The sequence below is a fragment of the Aegilops tauschii genome, chromosome 3, assembly GCF_002575655.3.
Source record: "Aegilops tauschii subsp. strangulata cultivar AL8/78 chromosome 3, Aet v6.0, whole genome shotgun sequence".
NCBI classification, from domain to species: Eukaryota; Viridiplantae; Streptophyta; class Magnoliopsida; order Poales; family Poaceae; genus Aegilops; species Aegilops tauschii.
The window spans coordinates 348293220-348306750 of NC_053037.3; the positions used below are offsets into that span (position 1 = coordinate 348293220).

General features: G+C 46.5%; 1 protein-coding gene across 1 annotated transcript; it reads right to left on the minus strand.

Annotated features, from left to right (window-relative positions):
• Nucleotides 1–8016: 8016 nt before the first annotated feature.
• On the minus strand, nt 8017–13501 carry LOC109745091 (lipid phosphate phosphatase 2). Its single transcript, XM_020304230.4, has 7 exons — nt 13123–13501; nt 12940–13027; nt 12744–12853; nt 12532–12625; nt 12198–12386; nt 12021–12080; nt 8017–8498 (listed from the first exon to the last, which is right to left on the minus strand). Exons 1-7 carry the CDS (start codon nt 13360–13362, stop codon nt 8296–8298), a joined length of 984 nt encoding a protein of 327 aa, XP_020159819.1. The 5' UTR covers nt 13363–13501; the 3' UTR covers nt 8017–8295.
• Nucleotides 13502–13531: the final 30 nt, after the last annotated feature.

Genomic DNA, 13531 nt, shown 5'->3' on the forward strand with positions numbered 1-13531 from the left:
GTCTCAGTCGACTAAGATTTAGCAATGCTGATAATTAAACATCTATTGAAGTTATGTGCTTTCATTTTCTTTGTTCGTTATTTTGTGCTAGAACTAGAAATTTAATATTCCCTCCGATCCATATTAGTTATAGCAGCTTTAGTTGGGAGTATAACAATATAGCCGGGAGAAACCCTTATGGTTCCCTTAAAAAAGATTTAAGTCTTTAATTACATATATCTTCTAAATAACTGTCTACTTCCTCGCCTTTTTTTGTCGATGTACTATCTCCATGCTTTTTCAGTGTTGTGCAACTCGCCATAGAGATCGATGCACATAAGATGATTGTTAAGCTCGATAGCAAAGGGGTGGTTAGTATGATTAATGACACCGAAAAGAATTTATCAGCCGTTGGACCTTCATTGAAGAGATCAATGGGATGTTGAAGTCTAGACAAGATTGGCGCGGCGCTCGGCCAAAGAGGCGGCACACCTCCTAGCTGAGAGCATCTCCAGCCGTTTGGCCCTCCAGCGTACCCGGCGAATGCCTTTTGGCTTTTGCGCCGGTGGTATTTTTCGCCCTGGGGGCAATCGAGTTTCCAGTCGCGCCCTAGGTTTCGACCCCCAGACGCCCAAAAGTTTGAACTTGTCTTTCCCGCTGCCAAAAAACACCACAGGTTCGGCGGTTATCATGCCACAAGTCGGCGATCATCATGCTACAGGTCGGTGATCAAAGCATACCCAAAAGTTCGACGATCAAAAGGAAGGAATCATAGACATGGAACACATCAAACGGCAGGCTCCTCTGCCGTGGGACTGGCCGGGGTCGGCGTCGGCATCGGCATCGGCGTAGCTTCAGTGCTCGGGCTCGGCGTCGGCGTGGCTTTAGTGCTCGGGCTGGTCATCGGCGTCGGCACAACTTCATTGCTCGGGCTGGGCGTCGGCGTTGGCGTCGTCGTGGGTGTAGGGGCGGTGGTCGCCGCCGGTCCGGGCATCTGGTTCAAGATGAGGCCGCGCTTTGCCAGATACCACGCCTTCATCTGCTTGTCCATCATCGACATGTCTGCCGCCATCAAGAACGCCAGGTCGGTGTTCCTCTTCTTTGCGGCGACGTTCGTCCTGAGAAGGTCGAGCTTAACGTCCTGCTTCGTCATCAACGGCCACCACCTCGCGTCGGATTTCTCCTCCCTCTTGGCGGCGTTGTTCTTGGTGTCGGCGATGCACTGCTCGATCGATGATTGCAGCCGTTCGGCAGCTGGTGCCGCGTCCCTCCCCGCCTTGGCTCTTTTGTTCCCATCAGGGCGCCCTTTCGTCGCCGCTGGGGCAGGCGCGTCCGGCTTGTAGGTCTCCTTGGCCTTGGCGAGAGCGAGCCGGCACTTCCCCCACTTCTCGCACGACTCGATCCTGGAGAACACGTGAAGGAACTTGAACTCTTGGTCGCTGTTGTCCTGGCGAAAGATGTTGAACATCCGAACCATCTGCACGGTTGCAGAACAAGTGTCGGCGAAGTACACGGCGAAAGGCGGCGCGGGCGAGCCTGAGTACGCCGGCGGTGAGTAGCTGTACTAGGTGTTGAGGCCGGCGGTGAACATGAGGGAGGGAGTGCGCGGGTCGGGGTTGAAGCCGGAGGGGCAGGCACGCGGCGGCGCGCCATGCGTGAAGGTGATGTTGGGGTTGAAACCGCCATGCACGTCGCCGTCGGAGTAGCCAGGCGAGGGCGCGTACCCCCATAGTGGCGGCAAGAAGTTGGCCGGCGACGCGACGCTCTGCTGGCTCCCCCACGCGGCTTGTGGACAGTGGCCGGGCGGAAGGTTCATCATCCCCGCGCGAGACACCTCTCCCTGCTCCGCCGCCGCCGCGTCCCTGGCCCTCTTGGTGATGAGCCTGTTCCGCCGATCGGTGGTGACCGCCTCCTGGCACTCAACGTCTGCCTTCCACTCGGCGTTCGACGAGCCTGGTGGCCTTGCCATCGGCGCCCTCGGTTTCCTCTGCTTCGACTGGGTGGTATCGGTGGCTGGGCGAAGGGGTGCATACTTCTTCGGCGGCATGGCGGCCGGATCTGATGAGGAGAATGGCAGGAGCGGCGGGGGAGAAGGGGGAAGCACTAGGGAAATGGAGGGAAAGGGGGGAGGGGTAAACGGCGGGAATAGGTGTGCTGTCGCCGACGGCGCGGTCCCACGTGCCTTTTCGCTTCAACCGGCGCCCTCGATGCGTCGGGTTCGGCTTGGGTTCGCTGGTTGTTATTTGGGCCCAAACCGGCGATAAACAACGATCTGGTGGCGCGATTGGATCGATTTTTCATCGCCAGCGGTAATAAAGGCGTCCTGAGGAGCCTGTTGGGGGAGGGGGGGGATGCTCTAAGGAAAGAAGGAGCACCTGCGAATTATGCAAATTATGGTTTCATGTCCCTCCCGACTGTATTTTGAGCGTTGTATCGACGAAGATTCCAAACTCTCGTGAATAAATGAAGTAAAGCATTTTCTTCTAAAATAAAAGAGTACAATTTGGAGGGACCTTTGGTCGTGTTTGTTAATATCGTTCAGTCGCTTTCCTCGAAGTGATAGAAGCGTTTTGCCTTTTGCACAGTAAGAAAATATCATGGTTCCAGTACTACTACATGCCAAGAAATATAGTCTGTTTGATGTGATCCATTAGTTTCATCTAGCGCACTATCCTATTCCAGTCATGGCCTCTACCATACGGCGCACTTTTCATCGTTAACCCCGGTGCCAAGTTGACTGACCGGCATTGTGAAATATCTTACTTAATCGTCAGGGTCAATAATATCTTCTACGGGCCACATCGCTCCAACCTGAAAGTGAAAAGCGAAAGCTTAGCAGAAGAATTTACAAGAGTATATCTGGTTGCGCCGTCATGCATGGACTGATGCACGTTCATATCTGATCTCTCGTACGGGCAACTTGGCAAGCAGAGCAGGAGTAGTGGTACTCGACTTGGATTTCCACCGTCGAGTGGATATTGCGAAGTGTCGGCGAGCAGGGTAGCCAGCGGACGGTGAGTCAGCCTTGCTCCGCGCCTCCGCGTGCCCGCCCTGGCTGCCGGCACCCAAAGGATCACGACCACGAAGCTCCGGGCACAGCTTCGTCTTTGTTAGGGTACTGGTAGATACTCTCTCAATCCATTACATGCACAGGGGAATTTGAGATACAAGAGCGAATTACAAGCTCTGGCTAGAGTACAGGAATGGAGAGCGAGAGAAAGAAGAAGGAAAGGAAGCCGCTGCCGCCGTTCGTGATCCACTGGATACCCTCCTTAGTTGCTTCCTCTCGCGTACTTGTAGTCTGAGGGGTTCTCAACCAGGCCAGGCCCATGAGCTAGACGGGGCAAGCCCATACAGGTAAGGTGGGCTCCTAACATCCTCCCCTCCTTGAGATTTGGCTTGACCCCAAGCCGATGCCACCGAGAACCACCCGGATCCCATTGCACTCGATGTTGCTTGGCTTGGTCGTAGTCACGGTGGTAGTCGTAGTTGATGAAGACTTCAACGCCGCAGAGGTAGTAGTCGTGCTCAACGGAGGCTTGCCGATGGAAGGTGTCAGGGTAGTTGTTATGGCCACCAGGGTCTTGATCAGAGTAGCAAGTGTAGTAGATGCAGCAAACGTACCCAACATCAGCTCTGTCACCCCTCCTTCCTTGATTAATTTCCTGTTTTCCAGTTGATTTTGCACATGTCGTGCTTGGTGGACGGAATGGTTGGCCAGAGTTGTTGCCACCAGAAGAGAACTCCAAATGAAGTGTCCAAGCAATTTCCCACTGAAGCAGCACCAGACCATAAAGAAAAGAATATCCATGGAAACAAGAGTTCATACTGACTTGATAGCAATTAGGATTCAGCAGTCCCCACGCATAACAACACAAGGGAACAAAATCCGTCTTGTTCTGGCCATTTCCAACCTCCTCTAGCCATTTGTTTAAAAAGCATTGTGGGTGCCACTCACGCTTGCACTGATCACTGTCGGTCTGTATAATTGCACAGATAGGAAACACGCAGTGATGCTTTGAAACAACTTGAGATATAATGGGGATACCCATTCTGGCTGAACTGGAATCCACCATTCCAAAATCGGCAAGGGGTGTTCGCTGATTTGAATAGAACAGTGACTCCCAGTCATGACAAATGCTCTGCTCAAACATATAATCCAATAATATATGATGAGACCATAATGATATAAGTGACCTCGTTTCAGACGCTGACATCATCTTACAAAGCACCGGCACAAACTGAAGAAGGAAGATCCCATGCTGCTGACTGTATGTCGTGTGTGAGAATAGACCATGATTCAGTACTGTAAGCTGAATTCTAGCTCTTGAACCATTAGTTATTTGGTCAGAATTGCATTGCTTATCAAGCTGGCCACTGCCCTTAAGTTTAGTTTGATTAAAAAATGGCCAATGAACTGTCATGCTCATGATCTGTATGGCCCCCTGTGATATCTCATGCCGGGGGATAGCACATACAACATCATGCTTGTCATAGTCAAGTTGCCATTGATCATTGATGCTAGCTTTATCAAACAACAGTAATTGCTCGAACTGTATTAAGTGAAGACCGATACCCATTTTCCGCATTCTCCGACACAGAGGTGCAGCCATAGTAGCAAGCCAAGAATGTTGTAGTACAGGAGCAGAAGTAATAGAGCATGAACAGAGTTCTGAAAACCAATGCTTACCTTCATGCAAAAGATGCTTACTGAAACATGAATTGTCAGTGTCCAGTTTCAGAGACCACCAGTGCCAGAGCTCTACAGAAAGTATCTTTAGCAGTATCCGCGGAGGTTCCACACAAGATCTCCAATATGACATAATTCCTCGTTTTGGTCAGCAAGATCCCGTGCTCGATGCTCAGAAAGTTTCCAATGCATTTAGATTTCACATACCATATTACTAGTGCTCAAAAATTTGTCAAGACCAAAAGTGCCAGCCAACTCACTGACTTGTTCAGGAATAGCCAGAAATTGATGCTCAGTAGATTCCAATGAACAAACAACATAAAAAGAGGGAGTCACCAGTGAAGAAAAAGGAGTAACACTAGAATAGCAGTCATCAGGGGGCTCACCATTAGGTAGTTTTGACCACCATTTCAGCCGGACATCAATTAATCGCCTGATCACAGAGATAGCTCTTGCCACCGAATGGATCCAGCAAACAACCTTCTTCCCGGAACATGGTGTCAGGTGCACACTTAATAGATACATCCAGGATGCTCTCAGATCTGCAATGCTCAAAAATTTCCAACGCATTGACATGCTCAAGACCTGCACTGCTCGGCAATCGCATGAAAATGATGGCCAAGGTGGCTTCAGCTGGATAGTCTCTTGACTGAACTTGAACACAGGCCGTGGCTCAAATTGCACGGTGTATCCTCCACTGCATTTTGTTGCCCTTCCCATGATTGTACATCTACCGAATTCCCACGAAAGAAGTGAATCAATAGTATATGCAGAGAATACAGTCTGAACAACAACACTAGCAAACAAACTGGAAATCGGACCCTGAAGCTTGTAGCAGACTAGTTCATAGGGCCCAAATTGCATGAACTGAAGAATTTTTTTGCTTGAACGTTCGGTGCTTAGAGCAACCATTTTCTGCATGCTCAGAAGTAGATGTGCAGTCGTGATAGCTAGATTCGAATGCTGCACTGGAGGAGCCATAGTAATAGAGCAATCACATAGTTCTGAAAGCCACTTTTTACCTTCATGAAATAACTTCTCACTAAAACATGAATCATCCTTGTCCTCTGATGGCACGCCGATTTGAAATGATGGCCATGGAGTTGGTCGATTCTCATTCCCCTCAGCCATATGATCTGCCAGAAACGATGGCCATGGTGTCGGCCGCATCAAAAGTCCTTGGTGCCTTGTGGGCAACGAGATGTCCAGGTCATGGCCCCGGAACGACGATGTGGCAACGACTTGGTTCGAACAATCCGTCGAATAACTCACGAGTGTCTTGGTGATGCTGTCCTGGGGCACATCATAAGCAACCTCGAAGACCTCCTTGGCCTTTGTGGTGGATGAGGAAATGCTGGTAGGTACTGCAGGTGTGGTGAGGACATCGGGAGGGGCCTCCACCGCTGCGTACTTGCCCGGGTTGGAAGACACCACCGTGGCGGTCACCACTGCGAGGGACTCGGCACTCACGGTAGAGTCAGTGAACTGCTCCACCCTCTTGTCGCTGAGGTCGATGACGGGCTCGGGGTAGATGGTGGTGACCTTGTTGGCGCTGTTGGTGGCGACAACTTGGTTCGAGCCATCCGTCGAACAGTTGATGTGCGCCATCGCGATGCAAGCAGGGGGCGCGTCTTGGATGACCTCAAGCACTTCCTGGACCTTGGTGGTGGAGCCGGAGACGTCGGGGACGGGAGTAGGTGAGGCGTGCGTCGTGGTTGAGGCCGCCGGATCGACAAGCGAGGTGACCACGGGAGGGTCACCCACTCGTGCAATACCCAACACTGAGCTCATCTCGTCTGCCTGAGCGCATAACCTCTCGAGATACCACAACAACTGCTCCTTGGCAGACATGGCATCCCACTCTGGTGGTTTGACGGCGGGCATGGTGTCGTCGCCGGTGGAATTGTAGGATTTGGGAGAAAAAATTTGAAAGGGAAGGGTGGTGCCTTGCTCTGTATACCAGATGTTAGGGTACTGGTAGATACTCTCTCGATCTATTACATGCACAGGGGAATTCGAGATACAAGTGCGAATTACAAGCTCTGGCTAGAGTACAGGAATGGAGAGCGAGAGAAAGAAGAAGGAAAGGAAGCCGCCGCCGCCGTTCGTGATCCACTGGATACCCTCCTTAGTTGCTTCCTCTCGCGTACTTGTAGTCTGAGGGGTTCTCAACCAGGCCAGGCCCATGAGCTAGACGGGGCAAGCCCATACAGGTAAGGTGGGCTGCTAACAGTCTCTTCATGGCTGCATTCGCACACCCGCTCTGCGGAGAATGACATGGTGGTTGCCTGGTTAGGATTGGACAGTAGAGGTTACTGTGTGTTAAATTTTCACTCTTCAGTAACCAGCATTCACTCCTGACCATGCATGATCTGACAGTATAAAGTACTCCCTCTCTAAAAAACTAACAGTGAACTAAACGTTCTTATATTAGTTTACAGAGAGAGTAGTATAAACTCTGGTTATGCGTTATGACTTATGACTTGCTTTCTTGATCCAGGCTGGGGTTCGGTCCCTAAAGTAATCCCGGCCCGCAGATTAGGTTGGCTTTTATCGCCAACTGAACTGCGTAACCAAAGCGATACAGTAGGGTTGAGTGTAGAGGAGGAGCAGAGGGTAGCTGATATAACTGTGAGAGCCGCAAATCCTTGTTGAAGAGGATATCGAGCACAAGAGTGAAGAGTGAAGAGTAGAGGGCGCATTGGAACTGAGGGTGCCAAGTTAACTAATCAGAACGCTACCAGGTGGGTTTATACTTCAGAAAAAATACGCAGAGGAGGACTGGGAGATTCATAGCAATTGTAAAAAACACTACGAGCTATACATATGGTGAGCATTCAGTATATATAGAGAGAGATACAGTGAAATCGCTAACCCTACATTACAAGTTGGAAGCTGAATCTCCATTCTCCAAGGCTTAGACTCCAACGGAATAGATTCACATTACATGTGTATACACATACAGATTCAGTGACATTTCTAACGCTACACATTGGAACTTGGAAGCTGGATCTCCATGGCTTATATAGATGCCAAGTGATCGATCTACAATAAATGTTACACAGGGCCATTGCCATGTCCTACATACCGGACTCTTAAGTACTATATACAGGGAGATTCAGTGACACTTCCAACCCAGCATTTCGGAACTTGGAAGCCGAAATCTCCAAGGCTTAGGGTAGGTGACAGCGGATCTATCCACAGGCCACAACACATGCATGTTACATGGGGCCATCGGGGAAAATATCCAGTGATACCAACCCATAGATGCTATCATGATACAAACTTGAATAAATCAAATTTAAACATTCCAAAAAATTCTGAAAAAAATCATGGATCTTTGCAACACATATTTCGACTACCCCTAAAAAATTCAGATCAAAATTCAAAATACGCATGGAGAAACAAAAAAGACAAATTCAGATGTGAATAGTGCCAATTCTGCTTTTGTCTTCTTTTGACACTATTCATGACGGATTTCTCTCTTTTGTTTCTCGATGTGTATTTCGAATTTTAATCTGAATTTTTTAGGAATTGTCAACATATGTGTTGTGAACATCCACAATTTTTTTAGAATTTTTTGGAATGTTTAAATTTGAATATTCAAGTTTGTATCATGGTAGCATCTATGGGTTGGTATCACGGGCCATCGCCCTGTCCGACGTACCGGACTCCATTGCGTCCAACGTTCGGCTCGTGTTTGCTCCCGCCTCACCTTGCCAAGGGACAACTGCGGTCGAGTCACTGTTGCTCATTTCAGTAGCGCGCCGCCTCCGGCTCTCCTCTTCCCTCTCGCTGATGTACCTGAAGTGTCCATGAGGCCAGAAACCTGCCGCCATTGCGTGGATTATGGTTGTTCATTAGATCAAATTCAGCAAGCACACATTAGCTTGTATCAACAGAGAAACCAACGGAAACCGTAAAATTAAAATAAAATTGATGTAGTCTCTTTTCGGAATATAGTCACACATATAGTTCTAGTCAACTTATTTTCCTTTAGATCTAAGATTTGGTATTTGCGGAACACAATTATACAACATTTACGGCCCTTTTAGTCACAAGATTATGGAAAGATAGGCATACAAAAGACACATAAATAGAATATGAATCCATGTGTAAAGCAGAGGAATTGAAAACACAATCTTGTAAACATGGATGTTCAAGAGTAGGAAAAACACGTGTATGAATAGTAATAAAGACAACCAAATTAAAGTCAAATCACATAAAACGATATAATTAGAATGTTATCGTCCCACTAAAGACCTTCATCTCGTACTTCATAGGTATAAGCTCTAAGAAGAGATCCAATAAATTGTAAAATTCATGTATTTTTCTTTAAATCAGACATTAAAAGACATTTAGCCAAGAGGTTTGCTTTAGTACACCCGAGCATGGTGTAGCGGCTTCTACACTTCACTCCATAACTTTTTCTACAACATGTTGCTGATATGTGCCACTTTATTCTTTTTAAGAAAGAGAAAAGAAAGCTAAATAAGCATATCAACATATTTAGTTGCATCATCTGTTCCATTTCTTGTGCAACAAGTGACTTATTTAATACACATGGCTTCAGGGATATTTCCCCCCGCGTATTTGTCTTCTACATTTTTTATTATGTTGATTCTCCAACATATTTATGTTGCATACAAGACAAGGTAATGTGATTTCTCCCTTATCTTGTGTTTTTAGGCGTTACTTGATTCTTTTGTAAAACAATTTCTTGAATAAACTTCATTGTAGTTTATTTCCCTCACAGGTAGCTGTCCATAGACAAAAAATTTATTGAATTTCATCAACATATGTCTACACCTAATTTGCTGTGGACTTTGATAACCAAAGAACATCAGATTTTCAAGCATGAAAAAACAAACGTTTTTATGACAAATTATATTGTTGTGAGGATGACAATTTCCTTTAGCAAACATCTTTTTAACATTCCCCTTTGTTTTAGAATCATGCGATAATTTTCCTATATGCATGGATCCGTTGTCGGGTCGATATCTTTAAGGGCAGCTAGCGTTTTCCTAGTGTTCATTGTACTATAAGTGTTCATATTAGGTATAAGTGTTAAGTCTTCTGTTTTAATGTGTCTCAAGTTCACATAAACACATCGAATCTAACGGTATGGAGCCTAATTCAGCTTGACTACAATGTGGCTCAAATTTTTAAAAGTGTTTCTACTATACTTTAGTGATACTAAATGAGACTAGTTGGTATGGGCTAATTATACAGCATCACTAACCATGCTGAGGTCCAGTGGCGGAGCTAGCGAGTAATGGTTGAGGGGGCAAATGATGAAATATAATTTTCTGGAGGGGCCAAAAACTGTATTTCTCTCAATTTGTACCACCCAAAAAAGAGTTTCTTTACAAAAAGATCCATAGGCTGGGGGGCCATAGCCCCTGCAGCAATGCAAATAGCTCCGCCAGTGCTGAGGTCTACGAGCGGCACTCCAGCTGCTTGGCAACCTGATTGGGGAGTCACTTGTGGACCTCGCCCCAGTCCATTTGCGATGCCACTATAGTGTAATTTCAAGACCCATGTACATGCGTCCATTTTCCCTTCCGCCCTTTATGTTTGCCTTTCCTTGAAGCTCCCAATTGTCTCCATAAAGGCTTTTACTGCTCTATTTCAACTCGATTATCCGTGTCCTCATTTGACAATCCACTATCCCATGCAGCACGATGATTGGTTCTATTACTTTGTATAAATGTCAAATGCTCCCCCATGAATCCAACATGGTGATAACAAATGATCACCATGCGAGGTAGACTAAGCTGTCATTTTTAATAAACGATACATTTTCAAAGGGTCAATGATGTAGAAGAATGGTGATATCGGTGAAGATGTGAACCATCAAATTAAAGTCGGATGGACGAAGTGTCGTCAAACTTCAACCATCCTCTGTGACAAGAGAGTGCCACAAACTAAAAGGCAGGCTCTATAGGACGGTGATTCGATTTGCGACGTTGTATCACGCATAGTGTTGGCCAACTAAGAGGCGACATGTTCGACAGTTAAGTGTAGCAAAGATCCGCATGCTGAGATGGATATATGGCCACACAAGAATGATCAGGTCTGGAATGATGATATACATGATGGAGTTGAGGTAACACTAATTGAAGAGAATCTTGTACAACATCGTCTGAGATGATTTGGACATATACAATGCAGGTCTCCAGAAGCTCCGTGTGTACTAGAAGATTAAAGCGTTCTAATAATGTCAAGAGTGGGCGGGGTAGAACAAACTTGACATGAGAGGAGTTTGTAAAGAGACAAAATGTCACCAAAAGAACCAGCCATGGATAGGGATGCGTGGAAGTTAGCTATCCAACCATTACTAGGTTTCGTGATCTTAATTGTTTCTACTCTAGACTAACCCAGTTAATTTGGATTGGAATACTTTGTTGTTGTTGTTGTTGTACATTTTAATCTCCACCATTGATTTACATAGAGATTTTTAAATCCTTATAGAGAGGGTGTACCAAAGTATACTACTTCAACTAAACTAGAAATCTTACGATGCTCCCAAATTATTAAGGGTTGTCCATTAATATTGATCTAATGGCTAGGAACTTTTTCTTTGAAAAAGAGGTTGAAGCCCTCTAATGGCTAGGATGGTGTACTACTTTGTAGAAGGTAAGAGGTAACTTTGACTTTGGCTAAACAAGTTGATTGCGCACTTGTGCCGAGTGCAAGAAATGTATTCGCTAAACATATTGTGTGAACAAAGGTATACGAAAGACTCGTTGAGCAACACTACAAATATTAGATCAAAACATTTCAACCAAATTTAAGCCATAATTTTTTACGAACTATTTCAATGGCACGAACTTGTAAATAGCTAGACAAAATGATAAATTTGGACTACATACAACACTTGATTAGAAATATAAGATAGATATGCAATTTTAAAGTATGAAAAAACAACAACATAATAATAATTATTGTCATTTAGAAATGTTAGTTTAAGACGTTTATTAAACGTGCATATGTTAGATTACTTGGTATAGCTATGCAATCAAGCACGACACTTGTGGACAGAATGCATCTATTCAGACCGATTAACTAGAACGTCATCAAGATTCCATTGTGATCAATTGTCAGATTGTTACCATTTGTTATGGAAGGATGGTGAGGTAAGGTGGAGCCTCTTTAAAAAGCTCAACTAAATGGATGAACAATACTGTCAACGTAATTTTCTCTCTTCTTTTTATTTTTCTGTTCATTCTTCACTTTTTCTATGCACCAAAGAGGGCCTTAACATGTACTCCCTCCGTAAACTGAAAGTCCTCAGTCCTGATATAAAATACTCCAGATGCACCAAGAGTCCAGAAGAAGTAGAGTATACCTTTGTCATCAGAGGGTGGTGGAAAGAACTGCAGGTAGCAAACAGACGCAACCACCATTCCTTCATACACACGACAAACCTCGTCAGCAACAAAGAGAGTTCGAAGATTTCCCGCAAAAACATAAATAGAAAAGAAAATAGTTCAGAGATAACAAAGAATAGGCGCGAGCTTCTGACCAAGGATGCCGCCGGCGAAGACGTCCTGCCAGTGGTGCCAGTAGTCATCTACCCGCGAGATGGCGATGACGGCGGCGACGAGGAGAGGCAGGATGACGACGCACAGCTTGGCGACGTGCCCTCGTCGGTCGAAGACGGTGATCTTCCCGGCAAGGTACCACGACAGGAAACCCAGGCCGGCGAAAGACCCTGCACCACCGCACGACAACCAGATTATTATCCTCGAGCACATTGTACAGAGCACACGCAGAAAAATCATACACAGTTATGTTAGTGCTATCGGTTTGTGACAGTAGCAGTGCAGTTGAATCTAGTAAAGTGAGTGGCATCTTACAGGAAGAGTGGCCACTTGGGAAGCTCTTGTGGCCTTCTTTGATCACGCTGGCGTCGCCGTGGCATATGACTGCTGTGGTGATGTTGTCGTACACCTGGGCAACAAGGGGACCAGTCTAAGTTTGGGTGCCAATGATAAAGGGATATCTGAAGTTCATTTAGACTTTGTGAGTAAGCTGTAAAATTCAGAGAAATCCGAGTGAGTGGTATTACAGCGATTCCATCAGGGAAGCAGCGCCAGAAGAAGTTGGGGCGCGGACGGCCCACGGCGTTCTTGATCGCATCCGTCAGGACGCCGGTGATCAGCACAGAAAACAGAATACCTGCTTGTTCAATTGAGGCGCATCAGAACGAAACCAAGTACTGCATGTTCATTAACAACTTGGGGAAAACTATATAAACAAAGTACCAATCGTAGCATGGTGCAAATCATACGCATTCCTCCTCCAGATGTAGATGGCCATAAAGATGAGCATAGGTGCAATGACAGCAACGATCTGCGTGAAAAAACATAAGTTTCAAGCTCAGGAGATGCATTCTTCCAAATCCAAATCTAAATGACAGAGTAAACATGTGGGAGGGTCGCACGCACCGGCACGGCCCAGACCGGGACGGTGTTGCTCTTCATGGGGTATCTGAGGTCCGCGATCATGCCTTCGCCGACGAAGCGGTGGAACGGCTCGATGGCGTTGAGGACGCATTCCATGGCGATCAGAAGGAGCAGCGCAACCCAGTCGTAGGCGTGCGACCTCGCGATCCTGACGCCATGCGACTGCATCGTGGCGAAGGGGAATGTGCACGCCGGAGCATTGGTACACGCCGGCGCCTGCATCTCAGTCCCTCCTCTGTCTCTGTGGATCTACACTACTTACCCGTTCCAATGAATGCAGGAGGAGAGACAGTGATGTTAGCGTATTTGCTCTCGACTCCGGACTCTTCCGTTTTCTTTTATTTCGTTGTGGGGCGGTGCATCAACCCTTGTTTATAGCACACAGAATGGA

Coding starts and splice junctions, on each gene's coding strand:
- LOC109745091 (XM_020304230.4), bottom strand. CDS start 13,362: ATGCAGGCGCCGGCGTGTACCAATGCTCCGGCGTGCACATTCCCCTTC. Junction 12,387..12,531: donor CCCAAGTGGCCACTCTTCCT/GTAAGATGCCAC, acceptor GCGGTGGTGCAG/GGTCTTTCGCCGGCCTGGGT. Junction 8,499..12,020: donor ACCACCCTCTGATGACAAAG/GTATACTCTACT, acceptor CAATGGCGGCAG/GTTTCTGGCCTCATGGACAC.